Source organism: Coccinella septempunctata, chromosome 4 (assembly GCF_907165205.1).
Source record: "Coccinella septempunctata chromosome 4, icCocSept1.1, whole genome shotgun sequence".
NCBI classification, from domain to species: Eukaryota; Metazoa; Arthropoda; class Insecta; order Coleoptera; family Coccinellidae; genus Coccinella; species Coccinella septempunctata.
The window spans coordinates 20,388,553-20,412,091 of record NC_058192.1 but is presented as its reverse complement, the minus strand read 5'-3'; the positions used below and the strand labels follow the sequence as shown (position 1 = coordinate 20,412,091).

The window sequence follows — 23,539 nt, the reverse complement described above, 5'->3', positions numbered from 1 at the left end:
TTTTATCAAAGAGACCGACTGGCTAGAGAGCATTAACTCAAAAAAAGGGACAGCGAGTGGTCGTAGCGGTGGAGATATTTACAGGATGACTTAAGCTGCATTCACAATCAATTCGCGGGCCGAAGTGCACTTCGGCACGAAATTTACCATTCGCAATAATCTTGGAACCAAATACTCAAATGAATCAAAAATGTAACTGATCAAAACATAAGCATCAGCATCATCCATAGCCGGCACGAAATTCTTTGCCGAAGTGATAGTTTGCAACTTGCAAGAAATTTTGTCTTGAATTTCATTGTGAATGGTAACAGAGAACGCCATCTGCTAAGCTTCCGTGCCGAAGTGCACTTCGGCCCGTGAATTGATTGTGAATGTAGCTTTAGGGTACGTTCATACCGAAGATGCATGGATGAGCGCGGTGGAGGTCGCGGTCGCGGTCGAGGTTTACATCGATGCCTGGCAGTACATGTCGAAGATGCTTTCCTTTCAGTCAAAGCTCATAAACGAACTGAAAAATAAATACGTTACCCTGGTGAATGTCACGTGATTTGAAGAGCGCCAATAAGCGTGCAATCATCGCTTATCATCGCGGTTTACAGCGATGTCGATCGCAGATCAAAATAGTTTGATTTTATATGGCGATCGGGCTGTTGCCGCGAGGTACCTTGCACGCTTATTGGCGCTCTTCAAATCACGTGACATTCACCAGGGTAACGTATTTATTTTTCAGTTCGTTTATGAGCTTTGACTGAAAGGAAAGCATCTTCGACATGTACTGCCAGGCATCGATGTAAACCTCGACCGCGACCGCGACCTCCACCGCGCTCATCCATGCATCTTCGGTATGAACGTACCCTTAGATTGTTATTTATGAGTAGATTGCGGCATCTTCGATCGTTTTCCATCTGGCGATATTCCTCTTGTTTCTGGCTGAAATGCATTTTTATTCGGTACTTTGAGAAGAATATATGTGAATTGTTTGGCGACCAAGCGCAAAAAGCCGCCTTTTTGATTTCACTCTAATAATAATTAATAATGTACGTCTTTTCAATTTTGAAGAAAAAAACAATTTTGTGTGATGAAATTGGTATCGTTTTATCAGCTGATTTGCCGCCCCAGCAGGTGCCCGGTTTGCCGGTCCTGACGGCGGCCCATTCTCCAGGCTGATATGTGTTTGAAGGCTTTCTGGGGGACTTACCAGGATTTTGGTTTTGTCGATATTGAGTCTAAGGCCTGAAGCTTCGTATATATATTTATAGGTGTCCAGCATTACCTGTAGATCCTGGGCTGCTAGCGATAAGTGTACAGTCGTCTGCATATTGGAGTTCCGTGATAACCTTTGAACGGGTTCTTGCTCTGAGGCGCTTCAGGTTAAATAGGCCTCCATCAAATCTGAATCTTATTCCAACACCTCTTACAGGCATACTCATATCAGCAATTATCGAGACAGCTATGGCGAAAATCTTGAACAGTATAGGCGCTAACACGCAGCCTTGTTTTCCATAGTTGGTTGAGAAACGGTCGGTTGTAAAGCCATTATGCTGTATTCTAGCGGTGTTGTTGGTATGAAGGCTTTTACACACTGTTAAAAATTTTTTTGGGTACTCCAAAAGGCGGGCCATGATTTTCCATAGCGCTCTCCGATTCACCGAGGCGAAGGCCTTACTTAAATCGATGTAGGCTGTATAGATCCTTGATTGTTGTTCACGGGCCTTCTCTTGCAGCTGTCGCAGTGTGAAAATTAGGTCCACCGTGACTCGATTTGGTCGAAAGCCGCACTGGGATTCAGGTAAAATCTTTTCTGTTGACATTTTTTCTCTCATTATCTCCATTTCAGGAAATCCTTGAAACACGCGTTGGTAATTTTTGTTTTGTTTTGTTTCTAAGACTTCCTTATTTTTTTTCTTCACAAACCTTTTAGGGCTTTCACTCCCAATCTCTGAAACAAAATTAATTAAAAATGAAATCAACGATTTGCTCCTGCGTGAATTCTTGCACTAATTTGTCAGTGAAAGCGCTAAAAGGTTTGTGAAGAGATGCAAAATCCTCCCAAAATAAATTTCAATCGATTCCTTATTTTTTGTCTGCTTCATCATCGTCGATGTATTATTTGTAATTTTTTTGTATTATTGTATTCACCTGTAATTGGGTCTCGGTCTGTTGGATGTATTTCTGTATGAATAAATAAATAAAACGAAGAAAAACTATTTCTCTCGACATTTCTTGATACTACATGGGTCTCGCCCAAAATCTACGAGGACATGGGCGTCGCTGACAACCTGCAACTGCGATTATTACTGCAATAGCTGCTGCCAAAAAAGGATAATCATTCATTTTGTTTTCCAAAATCCAACTCCTACACATTCAGTGCTCAAAAACACCTGAGTCGAACCGTTTTTCATCATTCGAGACGTCTACACTGCAAAACCAGTCTGGACGCCGTGTCGAATCGAACGTAGCGAACCGAATGTGTCGCCCATATAGGTCGAATGATGTCGTTCGGCATAGTGTGGACGCGACTTAAGAGTGGAATCAGACGATTAGCCTTAAAGGTCAGTTCATATTAAGGTCAGTTCATATTATCCGTCCGTCTCGGTTCAGTTCAGCTCAGCCAAAATATCTTTCAATGTGTTTTATATGGACTAATTCATACTATCCGTCTCCGACCCTTCAGCACCTATCGGCACGCTTACGGCCGTCCGACGGTATTCTTCCAGAGAATATTGTGCGGATGGACTGAAGGGCGTGGTTGGACTGAAAGAGACTGAACGTATAATATGAATAAGCAACCGCTCAGTTCAGCTCAGTCAATCGAGGGATTTCCTTTGTTGTGAAAGCTTCTTTGAACTTTTCTTTTGTATTAATTGCGAAATTTTTCACAGTATACAGGATGATTCATAACTATTGGAACATAGACTGAGGGCAGATTGTTTGGACCAAAATATGGCGATAGGACCAAATATACCTCAATAAAATATTGCTGTGGAAAAAGATAGAGGACGTTAAAGTTAATTTTTTTTTCGTTTTCTGCTAATAATTTCATTGTATATTTTTTCATCCGTTTTTAAGAAGAACACAATTGAATAGTTCAGAGCATCGGAAGGGGATTTGAAGTAACGACTTATTTATTTTATTTATTTATTTCGACGATAAAGCATAATTAAAAACAATGTAACATAAAATGAATAAACTCAAATTAAGTGTTCTACGTGTCCTCCCCCTACTTCTATGCCTTTTCTAATTCTTTCAATAAAGGACTTTAAAACTTCGAAGAAAATATTATTCTCTCCCCTTATAAAAAATTCAACTTTAACGCCCTCTATCTTTTTCAACAGCAATATTTTATTGAGGTATATTTGGTCCTATCGCCATATTTTGGTCCAAACAATCTGCCCTTAGCCTATGTCCCAAAATGAATCACCCTGTATAATCGAAATGATTTCCTGTTCATTCTAAAATAGCCATGATGTGTGGACCAATTTTTTTTATAATGTCCAATATTCACCTTCAACTTTTCTCTTTTCAAATATTGGTTCGACACCCAATCCTTTTACCGACTTTTTGTTCCTCTTCATCTTCGTCTAACAATAATGCAAAAGCACAACATTCATTCAGGCGTAATTGCAGCAATAGTTTACGTCCTATGAGATAGGGCACGAAAGAGAAACAACGAAAATAATAATACTGATAATGTAACAATATTTTTTAGGGTCCTTGTTGTACTCTTTTGATCAAAATGAAAGGCTTCATGTGTCAAGTGCTGGTCAATTCGAATGCAACCGAAGATTCACGACACACGAAGCGGAAGGTGACTGAGACGATCGTGACTGATAATATGAACGCAACCTCCGTCAACGGCTAATGATCCTTCCGCCGGCCTGAACTGAGCGGAACGTATAATATGAATCGACCTATAATCTTCAAGAGAATTTTGCCGGCCACGCTAAGAAACGATATGCCCCTGTAATTGTTGCAATTTGACGTATCGTCTTTGTTCTTATAGAGGTTGATAACTAAAGCGTCTCTGAAGTCTTGTGGCACACAGAAGAAGAACCCTTCAAGAAATTTACCAAATTTTAGTCAAATTTTTGGTTGTAATTTTAGCTAACAGAAGTTCTTGCTAACAGTAAGACTGGCATTGTATGAGAGTGTCATCGCAAAAGCTCATTATTCTTCTACAATATCGAACAGCCGTTCCCTTAAATTAGAAATTTAAGGCAGGACCATAAACTGTGCCCTGAGAAACTTCTAGAGGTAATTGTTTCTGGAGAACCCATGCTACCCATATGCCATTAATTTCCACAATATGTTGCCAATTTTCAAGGTAACTATTAAGTACCTAGTTCCTAAATGGGTTCCCTAAAAACATATTTCACTTCGAATATGGCAATGATATGATGAAATGATTGCAATGAAGGCCTCAAGATTTCTGTTGGAACTCTCGAAAAAATGGCGACATAGAAACCCGAAATCCAATTCAGGATGAAGATTGAAGAAGGATAAAGCATAATATGCGATATTTATCACTACCCGGAAACGATATAGTCTCGGTAATCCCTTGAACATTTCGATTATCGTGAGACACATAGGGAAGAGGAAACTCCAATACCCCTATAATAGATTTTCGGCAAGTAGAAGTGAATACAAATGTCGAGGGAGGCCATGGATCACCCCCATCGAATGCGGCACTTTCCCCCGAGGCCGTCTTTATAGAGTAATCGTTTCGAATCCAATTGATCTATCAATATGTATAACATCTTAACTTTTACCGTTACGCTATTCGGCCGACCTTCCTTCTCTATGGTTTCGGCTGTACGAGGGTTGGACCGAAAACGTTTTGTCGCAGCGTATATTTATAGATCGAGCTGTGACATTTTATAACGTCTTATACAATGGCAAGAAGGTATAGAACGAAAGCGCAAATCAATTCAAAGCCAATTGGAATGATATTTGGTGGCAAGGTCAAGCTCAATTGACAGTACTGGCTTCTTTAGCGTAGCATAATGGGTAAAGTTATAAAGAATATAATATAGCCTCAAACTTTGACACAAAAAATGTGGCTTATCTTATAAATAAGCGTCTGGAGTGCTGCGCCACTAATTTACGATTTTTATTATGAATACTTACGCCCAATCAGAATTTAGAATTAATATTGATTTCAAGGAGGGGTGTGAAAGATTTGAGAAAGTATTTTATTTCCATATTGCAATTCAGAGTATTCCGAAGAAATATTGGAAAAATTCGTGGTTCATTCCAGATTCCAGAATCAATTCATTTTATCTTTTGAAAATGCAGAATGACTTCTAGATTCGATTTTTTTTTATATTTTAACTACAAAGTTGGATTTGAGGATTTCGAATGTAATTCTTGTTGGTAAGCTCTATATAACTGGCTTTTGTTCGAGCTTTGTTTCGACACAAGGTAATACGATTGAAATCGATGGGAAATCCTGAAATATAAAGCTTATAAAAAATTTACCTCGGGTTTCATAAAGCTTGATCGGGGAATCAACGCTTGATTGACGAATAGACGAAAATTTGTTTTCAATCGATAATTCAGTCATGATCTTTCAGAATATCATTCTCGCATCAAATTATAATGTTCACACGTCCATTCAATTATTCTCAATTGCTACTTCTTCACTTTATTCAGGAATGAAAAGGTTTCAGTGATTTCGTTTTAGAAATCGAGTAACTGTCAAATCGTTGATCGGACAATCAAAGTTTTATGAAACCTACCATAAATGTTGGGAAATGAATTCGAAAAAAATGGAACAGGTTTTTTTTTCAAAAAGAAAAGCGGAAAGAGAAAAATCGTTAGCAAAATTACAGAATTCATAACTGTAGCGTTTTATATGCTCACAAACAGTACTTTCATGTAAGTAATAAAGGTTTTTTGGGTGTGATTGAAATATAGGTAAGAGTCATTTAAAAGTTACAGGTGCAGGAAAAAACTGCAGAAGCCGAAATATCAAGAGATGATGCGTCTTCATATACTAAATGTAGAGAATTTTCGTGCACGTTTTTTTTTTAAAAGTCAAGGTTCGGTTCAGCGAGTTAGTGTTTCTTATTTTCATTGAATTTTTTTAATTGGCTGTACCTATCAATGTATGAAGGAACTCCGTTGACAATTTTCTCAAATTTATAGCTTCTTCTCATGAACTGTGATGCTGAAAATTTCTACAAAAATATGTTCATTTTGATATTTTACTGTTCTAGTAATATCTTGGATTTATCTTATCTTTCATTCATACATCGTTTGATTCTAAAAGACATTTGATTTTTTTGTACTTTAAACCGATTTTTGTTGCTGAACATTTCTAAATTATGCTTAAATATCTGAACAAATATTTATTGAAGTGGGTTTTATTCAGACGAATTGATTGACACCTTGTTTTATTTTTTTTATTGACAAGTCCAATGTATATTTTGATATCAACTAAATATATAATTATCATAGTACCAAAATAAACTAATGCTTGCTGAAAAACATTTCCAGCTTCAACAATATTCATTCAATATTTTCATCAGCAAAGTTTATGCAATACCTAAGTTTTGAATACTACAGAGTTGACTATGTAATTTCAATATAGTAGGAAGCTTCTGCAGACCTGAAGGAAAACATGGAGGTTCAGCACTATATTTTCACAAAACACTTAAAAGTATTACAAGAACCAAATTACAAAAGTTTTCTCAAATTGGAGAGTTTGAATGCGCTGCAGGTGAATGGATCAGAAAGAGAGGAAATATAATCATTTTGTCAATATATAGACCTTCCGGCGGCAACATCTATACCTTCTTCTCAAAATTAGAACAAACATTAAACAAAATAATACCTGAAAACAAACAAATAATAGTAGCTGGTGATTTCAACATAGAATTACGAAAAACAAATAGAGATGGAACAGAACTGATAAACCTTATGAGATCTTTCAACCTCAAACATGTCATAAATCAGGATACTAGAATTACGAATAAAACAAGCTCATCTATCGACAACATCTTCACAAATATCCAACATTGGGAAAGTTCGGTCATTAATATACATATGTCAGATCACACAGCACAAAAAATTATTTTTGCTACAGAAAAAGTAAAGATAAATAACATCTATTTCCGAAGATTTTATGGCCAGCAAGAAAAAGATGCATTTTTGGAAAAATTATTTAACAAAAACTGGGACCTTGTGCGAGAAATAGATAGATCCGAAGTGAATAGACAATGGGATGTTTTCATGTCTGAATTCATAAATATATTCAACGAGAATTTTCCCAAAAAACCATCTCTAAACAAAAAGCGAGCCCATATTCACAAAACACCTGAAATTGAAAAAATTAAAAACGAATTAGACATCCTCTTAGTCTTAAGTAATGTGAGCCCACAACATCTTGATCTTTACCAAAAAACAAAAAAAGAATATGACAATGCATTGAAAAACCAGAGAACCAAAACATATGAGGAAAGAATAATCAAGTCAGACAATAAAGGTAAAACTATGTGGCAAATATGCAAAGAGATCACTGGCACAACAAGATCCACTGAAGATTGGCAATTGGAAGGGACTCCTGAAGAAATAGCAGAAAATTTCAACGATCACTACAACAACACAGTAAACACCCTCCTAAATAACATATCTACAACACCTATAGATTATTCTCACATGAAGCGTATAGAGAAGTCCTTCTACCTGAGACCAACAACACCTTCCGAAATAGAGAACTTATCAAAAAACATCAAAAACAAATTCAGCAGCGGAGATGACGAAATTCCTATTATGATAGTCAAGTTATCATTACCAGCAGTCAGCGAAATACTATCATACATCATAAATAATTCTTTCAAACATGGTATATTTCCAGATTCCTTGAAACTAGCACTCATAAAACCAATATTCAAAACAGGCAACCCAGAACTTCTCAACAACTACAGACCCATAAGTTTACTACCAGCATTCTCCAGAATTTTTGAAGTACTAGTCTCGACAAGATTAACTGAATACTTTAAAGAAAACAACCTTTTTTCACATACCCAACATGGATTTCTACATGGACGCTCAACACAGACAGCTATCTTTGAATTCTTGCAGTACATTTTGGAGTCACTTGAGGACAGTAAGATGGCTCTGGGTATTTTCCTAGACCTCTCTAAAGCCTATGACTCATTAAACAAAGAATATCTTCTTCAGAAATTAGAGTTTTATGGAGTGAGAGGAAACACAATTAAATGGCTTGATTCATTCATGACTAACAGAAAACAAAGAGTTACCATCACTCAAAATAAAAATCAATCAAAGTCAAAAATATTGATAAGAAAAATAGGAATCGACCAAGGAAGCGTCATCGGCACACTCTTGTTCTTAGTATACCTGAACGATCTAGGCCACATAGTACTGCAAGATGAAGGAAACATGGTGAATTTTGTCGACGACACAAATCTATTAACCAGTGCCGAGGATTTTGAAGAGCTCTCGAGACAAGCAAATCACATCTTCTTGAAATCAAAAACATGATTCAACCAAAATAACCTAGTTCTAAATGAGGACAAATCAAAAATCATTCTTTTTGATACAAGTAGGTCAAGCAAGGAAAAATCAGATTCAGTAACCTTATCCAACTGTAACTACCAACTATCGAACTACGTCAGATTTCTGGGAGTCTACATTGATCAATTCCTCAATTGGCGTCAACACACAGAAATCATTTCAGTGAAATTGAGTAAAACATGCTTTGCACTAAGATCAATAACCCAATATATGAATGAGAAAACCTTAAGAACAGTATATTTTGGAAACTTTGAATCCACCTACAAATATGGAATAATTTTCTGGGGAACAAATGAAAACAGAGAAAATATTCCTAATTCAGAAGAGAGCAATTCGAATAATTTACAAAATGAAATTTAGGGAATCATGTAGAGGAACTTTTAGATTTAGAGGAATTTTCACTGTTTATGGCCTGTATTTGTTTGAATGCCTTATGTTCTTGCATAAAAATAGGAGTAGTTTCATATCTGAGAATATAAATAGTTACAACACAAGAAATTTAAATATAATGTTTCCAACCCATAGATTAACATTAACTGAGAAGAGCGCTGCTTACATGAGCATCAGAGCTTTCAATAAGTTACCAAATGATATAAAACGCATAAATAACTATAAATCGTTCAGAAATAAAGTTAAAAATCTACTGATTGCATTGGAACCATACAACCTCAGGGACTATTTTGAAGCTACTGAGTGAACTAAAAATTTTTGTGACGTCATTTCATTTAATTTTGGATTTATTGTAACTCTTCATGTAATTCGAATTTATCTGAAATAAAGAAATATCTTATCTTATCTTATCTTATGTTAGAGTGTCTAATTGGGGCTGTGCCTAGGGCGCCAGTTTGGCTAGCGACAGCCCTGTTCCGATCTACTATTTCGCATCCTCTCTATATCTTAACTTAGTTCTAGTTAAAAAGTGCTGCAATGCACACAAACTGCACTTGAATTGTTAAAATTTTAAACTTCCAAATGGTTAGGATAGACACAAAAGAGATTTTCAACAAAATTAAAAAAATTTAATTTACATTCAGGTGCATGATACCTGTCAATATTGATATAAATAAAGGTTTCGTCATTCGAAGTAATCAAAGGAAATATCATGCTACTTTAAGTAAAAATAATAAATAATAGATATTATGCAAATATTGAAACGATGTGGCTGATAGGTACTTGATGAAAATCCATAGTTGAAGTGAAAACAGAATAATTATATGATTTTCAGTAAAATGACTTGTTAAACTCCGACACGCAGTTCACCTTTCACCCACCTGGAGATGCTATTGTGATAGCGAAACACGGGTCGTGATTTAACAACTTATATTATTGAAAATCATATAATAACTTTGATTCTAGTTGGTAAATTATGCATATTAATTTTATTTTTATTTTTTTTTATTTTTATTGCCTGTCTTATTCCTGAAAGTGTTTTTAAAAGAAATTTTTCGCAAAATGATGGAAGTATAGAACGCATTGGATCTATCAATTCTGAAAATAATTAATGAGAGTTGCCAACATTTTTGAGAATATTCTAGAAAAACTGTGAGGAAGTTTTATGATTTTCCTGCACGAGTACCTATACTTCAATCATAATATATTTCACTTTTCCCCACAAAAAAATCCTTCACTTTTGCATGAATAATTAATTCTCAGCATCGATAGATATAATGAATGTTGAAACATCACAACTGCTGCATACGGCGGTTATTTTGAGGAATATTAAATAAGATATTTTCGTACAAGGAATAGTGGGAATTTTTCTCATTTTTCGAAACTATTTTCAGATCTATTAGTCACTCGCGTCATTACTCATTTTCAGAATCGATAATCGATAGATATCTTTTTAATATAGGTACATGGTGAAAATCAAAACAGCCAATTCCTATTTCTCGGAATATAGAAGATATTTTCATACAGCAAAAACATGACAATTTTTCAAAGTTTTGCGAGAATATTTTAATAAATATAGTTCACTCGTATGAACAATTCTCATCTTTATAATCGATAAATATGAATATTTGCAGTCCGTATGTTGAAAATCAAGAACATTTCAAAGTTTCGTTATTTTGCGAAGTGTTTCAATCATAAGATATTTTTGTGCAAGACTCCACAATTTTCCGAAGGATATTCGACAAAAGAATTGGACCCTCACATGAAAAATTCTCAAAACTCATAGATTTCCTTACAATATAGGTACATGTTGATACACTTCATATTTACGTTGTTTTCCAGGAATATTTCAATCACGATATATCGTGTTGGTTTTTTCAAAAATATTGGTTCTTGCATTAATCATCTTCAGAATGGTCCTTTCAGTTGACTTTTTTTTTTATCTTGAAAATCGAAAACATTTCATTACTTTTCTAATTCCGCTGAATAGTTTACTAATAATCATAAGGTAACCCTCTATAGTTTTCATTCGGAGATACACTTACATCTTACATCTAGAGTTTTTTTTTCGCAAATATGCATATTGGAAAACTCCATAGTTTGAAAAAAAACTACTGAAAATTTCGGGGCAGTTTCCTTGACAACTTGTCGAACATCGCCTGTAGAATTCCCATCTGTTATCTGAACGGATCATCACGGGCATCTTGGAACATCATTAACGCCTCCAGTAACTATCGATCTGAATTATTCAGGAAATTACCAACCCTTAGTACAATCAACTGCTGTTAACGGCTATGTTTCGCTCCTCGCATTCAATTCTGCCTTCGACAGTCTATTGGAAATTCAATAAATTATTCAGTATGAGGAATGAATGAGATATTGTATAATAGTATTCGCAAGGGAGTATTTTGGGTTTTTAGTCGTAGAGAAAAGGGGCGTGAAATTACATCCGTCCAGTACGATGACGATATTTCAACATTTGTTTGCTTGTAGTGATGTTTACCAAGAAAACGAAATGACAAAACTCTGAGTGTATACAGGGTGAGTCTTTGACCCTCACAATTATTTTAAAAGTAGATTCCTGAGCTCAAAAGAAACACTTTTTTTCTATGTCATTTTTTCCGATTCGGCTCTGGTAAAAAGATATAGCCATTTTAAGTTTTCATAATGAGCTGTGCCACCCCTGGAAAAACAAGTTTACCTTCAGAATAACTAGCTAATCTATGACATAAACATCTGTAAATCTTGTATTCAGCCAAAGTACCCAATTTTTCAAATGTCACAGATACTTTTTGATTTTTGAACATCGAATTACTAGAAAACGGCGCATTATACGAGAAAATATGAAGAATACTTTTATTTTACAAAACGTTCAAATATTCATTAGATAGCGTCTAACTTTTAGTTTTAAGAGTTGGGTTCTTTAAATTTTTGGTATTTTTTTGGTATGTGATGGTCATAATGAGAAAACGGGAAGACGTGGGTGATATCTTGTGTTCGAAAAATATTCATCAAATAGATGAAAAACTATATTCCGAAATTATAATAACTTTATTCGATAAAACCGTTTGTGAGATAGAAAGAAAAATAAATTTTTTTATGGTTTTTTTTGTTCCTCTTTTTTATCATGAGGTTTTTTTTTAACTAACAATATAATCTTTTATTTGAATTTGGATGAATGGAACTTTACCTCGTTATCGTTATGATAAATCAATATATTTATTTCGGAAAGAATTTTTTCATATTTAATTTATATTTAATATTATTTATTTTTGTTAAATTGATTTTGTTACTTATTTTTACTATAAGCTGATAGAATTTTATTCTTTCTTATATTTTCAAAATATATGTTTCTACAAGCTGATAAGTTATTTATATAAAATATAATCTCAAATTATATAACAGGCACTTGAGCCTGTATCTTTCAAAACCAGCCGATTCGGAAAAAATGGTAGAGAAAAAAGAGTTTCTTTTGAGCTCAAGAATCTACTGTTCAAATATTTGTACGAGTCGAACAGTCACCCTGTATAGTAATTACAATATAACAATTACAATAAAACAAAATAAGAAAGCCCTATTGCCAGATGCTAGATAACTCAAATACTGATCAAACAACGATAGAATATTTTAGGTATTTGCAGACCACTCACTTTTATAAAAGCAGTCGGTTGGCCTTGGAACTTAGACACATTCAAAACTCTATAGTACAAAAATGAAAGGTTATGACGCCTATCGGTTGAAATTCTATCTGGGAGGGCTTTGCATCTTTTGAAATTCTTCACTCCCAGTTTTTGAAACAAAACCAATAAAAAAATTTAAATAATCGATTTGTTCCTGCGTAAATTCTTGCACTAATTTGACAGGAGCAAATCAGAAAATTGTTACCGGACAATGAAGATTTTGGGAAAAGTTTTTGATATCTGGGATAAGTGGATCCTCTGCAGACGAGTGTGAAAGGAGCAACATGAAGGTATCTTCATTACTCCGTCGTAGAAGCATCAACTATATCAACTACTGATGAACAGAAATTAAACGACCATTGATTGCGATTACCAATGGCTAATAAAGTAGGAGACTTCCTCTATAAAAACCATGATAAAATTGGATCAATAAAAATAATTTTCCGACTTTTGACATGGCATACCATTTGGAAAAGAACCCCAATACTTGAATACTTTTTCAGACAATAACCAACACTATGGCACCCTGTACAATGAGAAAGAAATGTGTCGAAAAACCAACAATCCCTTTTAGAGTTTATTTTCTGCAGAGCGATTGCTGGATTGGAAGTATGGATTATTTATTTTACAGGAGGATTAATTAAGGAAATTCATTTTAGCTTTAATTGAGAGCAATAAAGTAACTATCACGAAATTAGTAAATTCTGGGGAGTTATGACATCAAATGCAAATTCCCTCAATTCGGACAGCACCTAGTGCTCGGTGGAAATTTTATGACAGGTTAACAATCCTGCTGAAGATAACGCGCAGCTATATTCGTCTCGGAATCATATGAACGTTAGTGTTGATGAAATTTAAATTCGCCTCGTTCTTCGTCATGGTGTAAGATTCCCGAGAAAATTCTTCAGGTGAATGTGAGAATTTGTATGCGGAAAAACAAGATGCAATTAGTCCAGGAAGAAATCCACGGATCCCTTCGTTTAATTAGGCATTTAATTAAAGCTGGATTGCAGCGCTTTGGAGAAAACAGCTTTCATGCTTTAGAGTTTGAATAGCCTTTGTACTGAATTTTAATATGTTTCGGCTATAAGTTAACAGTATGCTGCAACTGAAGATTTGCATTCCGTTTTTTTTTTTGGACCGATAAATACCCAAAAAAAAATTTAATCTAACACTATTCGCCGTGAAATGAGCAATAAGCCAAAAAAAGGGTTTTTTCATTTTGTTAAGGGGAAGTGATACCTCAACTCAAGAATCTCCATTCAAAAACGGCATTCACTAGTTTCTAACTTACGCTTTCAATTTCTTACGTGAAACCTTGACTTTTTTGCAATTGAAGTTAAAGGACGTCTTGATGTCACTCCGTTTCTTTTTTTTCCAATTTAGTTGCTTTTTTAAGAGAAAAAAACTTGAACTTGAGTGTCAATAAAACTTGTTTTCACAATCATTTTTCGATAGTTTTTCGACATATTCCGATAAAAATAACGATGGGGGTGACATCGGCGATTCAATTGTTTATACCGGGTGTCCCAGAGCTTTTAGGCCAGCAAATATCTCAGTTACCTGCGGAAAAAAAAAATTGAAAAAAATACTTGTCGTAGGAGACCATACGCTCTTTCTTGCAGCATAGCAAAATCCACCCCCTGACAAACAACCCCCGAGAAACCACCCCTAACTTTTGTTTTTCAAATGGCACCCCCATGTTTGTTGTGCTTCAACTTACAGTTTTTTCATTTCTCATTCAATGATGTATCATGGTAGCTAGAATGGCATGCAGAATTATGGAAAATAAAATACAAATGAAATACGAATTTATACGCTCAGCTGTATTGTTACTGCAACATTATACTAAAGAAAATGTTCAAAATGTTGGCCAGCACTTGCCACACATGCTTCAAGTCATTTTATTGACTCTTTTTTTTCAACATCCACTTTTTCTTGTCTCTACAATGTAGACTAATTCGATCAGTCCAATTAACAGTACCCACTAACGAATTCAATTTTATCGAGTGACTATCTTTACAACTACATATTATGATATATCATTGATTGAGAATTAAAAAGAGCTGTCAGTTGAAGCCAAACAAACATGGGGGTGCCATTTGAAAAACAAAAGTTAGGGGTTGTTTCTCAGGGGTTGTTTGTCAGGGGGTGGATTTTGCTATGCTGCATGAAAGAGCGTATGGTCTCCTACGACAAGTATTTTTTTCAATTTTTTTTTTCCGCAGGTAACTGAGATATCTGCTGGCCTAAAAGCTCTGGGACACCCGGTATATTGCAAAGATTTTCATAGCGATATATGCTAAAATTACGCTGAAATTCAGGAATAACTGAAAATTATTCAATATTCCTAATATTACCTCTCACGTGGTAATTTCTACTTTTCAACTGACTCAGTCAGTACGTAATTCAGGCTATTGCTCAAAGATGTGACACATTTTCGTATTTGGGGTAGCATCCATAAAACAACCAATGTCGATCGTCTTGATCTCGAATCGTAAGTACTACTTCCCCTTAAGGATTATGAGTCTTTCAGTACAAAAAATGTTATCCTTGAATGAAAAAAAATTGATCGAGTTGAACGAGGAAACGGCTGGCTGGATTAAATTGAAACTTTATGGGCTTTTTGTGGGTATTTCGAACTGTAAAAGGTATACTTAACATTATTAGGGGTTTACTCGATGTTTTCGATTAAGCGCTTTGGCTTTCAAAAAACCACCAAAAGTCTTTTATTTTGTTGCTAGTTTGATATTATATCAAAAATGGAAATTTTTTCACAAAACTCAATTGTATTCTTGTCAGAGGTCACTTCAAGATAACTTGAGACAAAAGTTATGATATTCGAACCCAAAAATTATACTCTTGGAGCTACAATTCGTCTTTCTTAAAATGACCCTACTATGATTTTTCTCTTAGTTACAGCTTGTTGGAAATCACCTAAAAATTTGAAATTTGCAATTGACCTTTTCAACTTCATCTGTCTTTGTCTTTGAAAAAGGCGTAAACAAGTTTTCTGCTCCATATGCTGATTAAATCGAAAGTAGACATAAAAGAAGAATCAAAAAAACTTTTTTGTCAATGGTTTTTTCAAGACAAAAAGATTTATGGAGCTGCAATTTGTTTTTTTCAACCTACGATGTTTTTTCTCCAACTTACAGCCTGTTGAGAATAACCTAAAATTTTTAAATCTCTTATTTTTTCATTAGTGTATTTTGTAAAAGATGCAATTACCCTTTTTAATTTTATTTGTATTCGAAATGGCTACTTGTATTTTTTACAAATTTCAATTGAATAAGGATTATTGTTACTCAAACCTCCGCAGGAGTAATACGAAGGAAATTCATAAAGTCTCTTTTTCTCGTATAAGTGTACATCAATATGCCCACATTATAGTTTTTGTGTCCTAGTTTGAACGAAACGAAGCCTGAAATGTGAAAGTTCGGAGCTTTTCAGCATTGCCTTAACAACATATTTCTGGGATTGCGAGATGCTACGATGTGACGAGGCAAACAGTTTCAACGATGTTGGCGATTTGTCGTTTTCTTCAGCGAATGGGACAATCTGCATATTTGAATAATGCAAAACTCGCTGTCGCTATAGATAGATTACATAAGGAAGTTAGACAGAACATAAGTTAAAGTCAGAAAAGGAGCAATATAAAGATTTTGAAAGATTGTGGGCCATTCCTCATTGTCAGCTCGAGAATCTATACAGAGACACCCTCAGGAGTTAATAGAATTTGTTTCCTGTATAGAACGCTCAGAAATTCGTTATCTGCAAAAATCTGAAGCATCAAACTGGAACTGTTCTGTTGTTTCTATTTAAAATGTGAATTATATGCATTGATTTGTCACGAGGATGTGATATAAGAACAGGATTTGATCAAATCGGTACGAGGGATGTTAAAATGTTCACTAGATGATGACATTTTTAAAAAAATAAGCAGATTTGATGAATTCTTCGAACTTTCTATGTGATGTCATTATCATCATTCAAACGTTAACAGCGGGTTTCAAAAACTTCGATTCGCCGATCAATGATTTGACCGTCATCCGATTTCCTGAATGAAATCACCGAAACTGTTTTATTCCTGAATATAGTGAATTGAAACAGTTGCAGTTGGGAATCATAAAATAGACGCACGAAGATCATTATTTGATGTGAGTATGATACTTATTCTGACTGCTCATGAGCGAATTGTCGATTGAGTAGCGATCGATGTAGATTAGTCATTCAAACGTTGATTTCAATATTTGTGTGACAGGTATGAAACATAATAGCACTTGTCTTATGGGTGTGTGTAAACATAGTTGATTTTTAATAAACCAATCATTTACTCTCGTGATCGTATATTCAATGACGCATTTGCATAATTAATAAGTGAGAAATCAATTATTGAGTCTGTTTCAATAAAAATTTCATAATTTCATACCTAGTTTTTTCATTAAAATCTATATTAACAATACATTTTTAGAAGGTAGTAGTTGTTATTCTTGTGGATTCCAGGTTCCATTATGGTTGGATGTGTGCCATAAAAGAGTAGGCTATTATGGCAGGTATGACTTCTAGGGTAGTATTATTATTTGAACCGGAGTCGTTGTGACACTAGTCTTTCGGGAACTGCGACCATGTAGATCTTTTGTTCTCTACCCTACTCATTCATAGGAACCCAAGGAGGTCGTCAATGGTGTTGATAAAGCTGACAACATCCTTAGGGGCTTTAGCCGATACCTCGTCAGTATTCAGGACCGGTTTCCCCATATGAGGTTCTTAGGTCCGCCAGCTCTGGATACTTGCATACCATGTGTTCAGCTGTTTCTGCTTCTGATCCACAGAGCTTACAAATCTCATCTGTTGACTTTCCCATACGGTGCAAATTATAGTTGTACCGACATACAGTGCCCTGTCAGCAGTTCCACTATCACCCGAAGGTCAGCTCGTGACAGCTTTAGGAGTTTACTGGTGTAGGTCGGTGAAACCATTACGAATTTCTTCGACTGGGTAAGTCTAGGAGTGTTTCTCCAGAGGGTTAATCTGTTGTTCAACTACCATTGTTGGACCGCTGCCTTGTTTTGGTACTTTCCAAGCCCACAGAAAGGCTCAGGTCCAGGTATTAACCTTGATTCTCTTTTTGCAAATTCATCGGCTTTCTCGTTTCCTTCAATACCACAGTGCCCTGGTACCCATAGTAGAGTCACTTTGTTGTATCTGGCCAGTTGCTTTCTAGGGTAGTGAGTCATAAAACTATAGTTTGTCTTAGTTATTAAGGTTCAATAGATCTATGTTGTAGTCTCCTCTGATAATTTTCACTGTTTTCTTGGTCCAATAGACGGCATTTAGGACTTCTCCAATTTTTTTTGAAAAATCCTTGCTATTTCCAGATTTTATGTTACACAGTAATGATATTCTTTCAAATCGATGGCAGATGTCTCATTCTTTTCTTCACTGATATCCTGATTAGTTCATTTTTCACGTGATAGGTAATACCCTGTTTTACCGCATTATGTCCATTTTTGGGTCGGTAGTAGGACGATTCTAAATAGATTTGATTTTGATCCTTGTCCAGCGTTCAGTTCAGTGAGACACAATGTAGTCATGTTCAGCTCTGTTTCAATTGAGTCGACACCCTTTGCAACAGATCCAGGTGTTCCAAAGACAGGATGTTCTGCTTTCAAGTGAAAATCTAGAGAAATATTTACCGCAATATTGAACGAATTCTTTCATACCTTTTGGAACACAAGGAAAATATAATTCTGCAGTATATTATTGTGAGCATTTTTTCATTTGACAGAGCTTACAAAAAAATTTGTCAATTTTTATTGATATATTTATTTATAAACTACTAGACAAGTGAAGTCAAAATAAACCCCAAAAATGTTTAGAGGACTTAAAGTAATATAAGGTGCCTAATTGTTCGTAAATGGGTTTGCTACCAATTTCATATGATTAGGTATTATTGTGGATATTGAGCAACTGAACAGGAAGAAACCTAGGCGAATCTCCACTGGTCTAGTAGTAGAAAGGGGGTTCCAAAGAGAAGGGAAACTAACCTTCACCTCCCTGATAGAGACGAAACAAGGCTTAATTAGTAGATGATTTCAATAGAGATAACAAATGGTGCGATAAATGCGGCGATATTACAGAGGATAACTTTAGTTTCACGAGAAAACTTTCGGCGCTTCCGACGATTAAATTGATATTATTGTGATGATTGACTGACGAAGAATTCCTTTTTCTGCCCGCATGGTGTCGCCAGCGACTAGGACAAAATCCACCTGACAAACCCGAGTCAGGCAAAACTATTCACGATGGGACAAAAGGTTTTTTGTAAGATCAATAGTTTTCGTGTTAGTCGTGATTGAAAAGATTTTTTACTGGGGGTTTTCAAGAACTAAAACCTTTATGGGAAAACTTGTTATGAAACGATTTTTATGACCATGCAATGGCTGATAAACTGATGGGTAATTCAAGCAAGCGCAGAACGATGGGTCGATTTGACCTGCCAGTATAGTTTTACCTCTCAACCCTGCTTAACAAAAGCAAAAATGAAACAGAAAAAGATTGAAATATTGGAACTATTGGTGGGTGTTTTTTATTCTGTTACAATTAGTAGTTATTATTATAATAAAAGTATCGAAAGTATAGGAATGAAGTTATATTCGCAAACATTTCTCTAAAATTAGTCCACAAGAACGCGGACAGATCGAAAAACTCATCGATATGTCACCCTGTTTTGTAACTCCAGAATAACCTCATAATTTGGAGAACCTTCTGCAAACATCAGAAATCCAATCAAGTAGAAAGTGATGAGTGGCGTTCTTCTCCCATCCAGTCAGATTATTAACTGATTGGAATCGGATTACCTTTTCACTCATTACGTGATTAACCGGCGTCCCTAGATGAGTCCCGCCATGGCTGATGGAATACCTGTAAATATTTGGATTTCGTATCAACGATTCCCTAATTAAATTGGATCAATCATTTTGATGGTCGCTATGAAGAGGGACGGAATCATATGGGAGTGTGAAAAAGCGGTTCAATTCGATTGGTATTTCCAATTATCAGACCTCCCAGCATTCGATTACTTACAATCCCCATGTCGCTAAATACCATGAATGTACTCGGTACGATGCTATTCTCTTTACTCATTTCGTTTGGTTTGACAAAAAATCATAAACAAATTTCTTTCGACTTTCCATGTTCATCAACTGCCTGATTTATTGCATTCAGTTGAATAAGATTTCCCTCATTTTTGCATTAGTTAATATTTGTTAAAAATCGACAACGAATAAGGGTTTGATGTTTCCAATGCATGTGTAACTTGAAATACCGTATAAGAATACATAGTCATAACGAAATAAGGGTTGCTATTCAAAATGTTTTTTGATTCGTATGGCCTGGACCTGGAAGAATATTTTTCCATAAAAATAGCTCTCCTTGAGAGGGTGGTGAGATTGTCATTCTTTCAAGGATACTAACATACTACCGGCCACTAAAATCGGCTTTTTCGAAATACAAATCACAATCCTGTAAAGAAATGGTCTCCTATATAAGAAGTAATTTCATGTTTGTTTCAAATAATCTAAAAATACGAAAAACTACTTCTGCCACAGCTCCTGTAGATAACTGTAGAAGCGTTTACTTTAGCAACAGCACAGGGGGCACGTGCTCTGGATCCGCTACTGATCGGTGGATCTTTTAAACAGAGTTTTATTCAGCCAAAGTACCCAATTTTTCAAATTTCACAGATACTTTTTAATTTTTGAACAATTACTCGAAAACGGCGTATTATACGAGAAAATATGAATAATTTTATTCTACAAAACGTTCAAATATTCATTAGATAGCGTCCATTATAGTTTCAAGAGTTAGGTTCTTTGAATCTTTGATATTTTTATGGTACCTAATGGTAATAATGATTCGTACAAATATTTCAACACTAGATTCTGTTGACTATTGAAAAACCATAAAAAAATGTTAGTTTTAGTTATATCTCACAAACGGTTTCATCCAATTAAATAAATTTCGGAACATAGTTCTTCATTTATATGGTGAATCTTTTTTGAACACAAGATATCACCGTCGTCCTCCAGATTTCTCATTATGACCATTACGTACCATAAAAATACCAAAAATTCAAAAAACCCAACTCTTGAAACTAAATTGGACTATCTATCTAATGAATATTTGGGAGTTTTGTAAAATAAAAGTATTCTTCATATTTTCTCGTCTAATGCGCCGTTTTCGAGTAATTTGTTGTTCAAAAATTGAAACGTATCTGTGAAGTTTCAAAAATTAGGTACTTTGGCTGAATACAACTCTGTTCAAAAGATCCATAGAGGTGTAGTGTCACAGATTTCGCTAATCATCCTGAAGATAGTTTTGTTATTCTTGGGGTGGCACAGCTCATTATGAAAATTCAAAATGGCTATATCTTTTTATCAAGGCCGAATCCGAAAAAATGGTATGGGAAAAAAGTTTTTTTTTGACCTCAAGTATCTATGATTAAAATATTTGTACGAGTCAAAGACTTACCCTGTATTTCGACGACAATATGATTTTGAAGATTTACGTTACGATCTTTATAAATATGGAATAGTTTTACTTTTATTGTTAAGAGGAGTCTATACCACGGGACTTTCTCTCAGAATGTGGTACTAATGTGGAACAATTGAACGATAAGTAAAAGTTACGTATATTACAATAGTTTCCACTTTCGTAGAAAAGATGGCAGCACTTAACGAACGACTTCTTCCAATTTCACCAGGATACGAATTGTAGTCAATGTCGAGACTTTTCGAGAAATTTCTTCATGTGGAAATTCATAGAAGAGATAATTGCACCTCGGAAAGTTAATAACATGAATGAATATTTGTTTTTCAATGAAAAAATTTTTTTTTATTTTTGTTTCCGTTTGACGAAAAAAAAAATTCCTGACTTTCCGAGGTGACGACTGATTGAATTGAATTATAATGAAAACCCCATATGAATAAGTGGTTCCTGACGTAAGATATTAATTTTCTCTTTTTGAACTGACCACTATTATAACTGTTTAGGCCCCTCTTAAGAATGAAACAGCATCGAGTATGGATAGATCCTCTTCATTCTGTATTTTTCATCAAGATGTTGGAACACTGATGACTGGTAAAGGACCAATGTTGACCTATACTTTCATTCTTCTCTATATACATTTTCACCACTCGATGAATCAATTTTGAGATATTTGAATCGGTATTTTCTATTTTTCTTCATTTTTCTAATTTTATTGAAACCTACTTCAACTCAGAGTCCATTTTTAAATGACCAGGGATTTCCGAAAAAGATATTCTAGTCTAGAAGGGGCTTCTGATAGGAAAGGCACTGAATTCCAAATCGCACCAGGTCGCCGCCACTGTTTATGTTCGAACATCGTCGCGACTTCAGACGAGCCCTCTCGTCCGTTATATCCTCGCCACTATATAATTAACCTTTTTATTACACAACCCTTCCGGAAGAAGAAATAATAATCCGGCTTGTGTGTAATTGCTTATACGAGGGTACCGTTTACTAATTTAATAAAACCCATTAGAGGGTTTACTGTGTTATTCTAATTTTCCCGGAACCGGCTTCGTTTTAACTGTTATTTTACACTCTTGTGTGATTATAATTATTATTATTTTATTTTATATATATTTTTGTCGGAACGGAGCAGTTTTAGCTCGTACTGTTCTCCCTGAAAGTGGTAAATGAAATTAGTATGGTAATGTTACGATGCACCAGGCGATATACCGTACTTATTCAGATCGGTAGCTTCAAAAATTGTAAATGCTGATCTCATATTTTTGTTCATTCGAGTTCTGAATCGACTCTGGTTTTAGGGCAATAAGAAAACTCATGCCCGTTTTCTGAGCTCGGTCAATAACCATCATAATTTATTAGTTCGAAAACTAACGAAAGGATAAACTCTCGTTAATTTTGCGTGAGTTTACAAGGTCACAGTCGTCAATGTTTTGACAACTGTCAATGTCTGTCATGTGTCACTCAGATATCTGAAGGTTTTCTAGAAATTAATCCATCCAGTATCCTTCCACTGATCCTTTCATCACTACCAAAAATCTGAAACTCTTCATTGGAATAGGTTCTACTAAAGTAAGGGTTAATGCCTGTAAACAAGAACGTTAACTTAATCCACAGTTATTTGGAGATTTGGAGTTTTTCTTTCCGAGTGGGCATCAGAAACTGAAATTACCAGTTATCGGTTCATTAAGTTCATCGAACAGATCAACTTCCGATAAATAGGGCTAATTTTAATCTCTAATTTATTCGATTGGTTGATACCAACTGAAAACTGAAAATTAACGGTTTGCTTGTTTGTATTCGGTCATAACGAAAAACCCAACATTATTCCAATAAGATGACGATTTTTCGAAGACGAAACATTTTTTGTCAAGCAGGCTGTGGAATTTCAAGGTCGATTTGAATGTAATGATTAGCTTTACTTAAACTTATTGAATTGATATGTGGCCGATACTTGATGAAAACCAACAAATGAACTGACTTATACATGATTTTCACTAACATGAGTTTTTGAACCACACAAAGGGAAGATGTTTTATTGGACTACACAGATTTGTATTTTTCAAGCAACAATACTATTGTTTATCGCTGAATAAGGGGCAAAATGACGTTAGAAAATATGTTTCAACCTAACGTTGTTTCTAGGTTTGTTACACGTAGCGAATATCCTCTTTATGACAAAAATTCTACTGAGAAGTATCGATGCAGGATATTTTCGAAATTACGTTGTTGCTCTATCACAATGTTTTTTAGTCTTTAGTGAGAGAGAGAGAGAGAGCTTCAGCTTGCTTCAGATAATTCATGAGTCGAAAAAGGTATGTTTTCGATAGCACTTCAAAAATATAAATGACTGCTACTGTATGTTTCATTGA

At 35.0% G+C, this 23,539-nt stretch overlaps 1 protein-coding gene across 1 annotated transcript; it reads left to right on the top strand.

The window, feature by feature from the left end:
- Positions 1-7,047: 7,047 nt before the first annotated feature.
- Positions 7,048-8,508, top strand: LOC123310881. The gene has a single exon (XM_044894565.1). The coding sequence runs from the start codon at positions 7,048-7,050 to the stop codon at positions 8,506-8,508; it is 1,461 nt and encodes a 486-aa protein (XP_044750500.1).
- Positions 8,509-23,539: the final 15,031 nt, after the last annotated feature.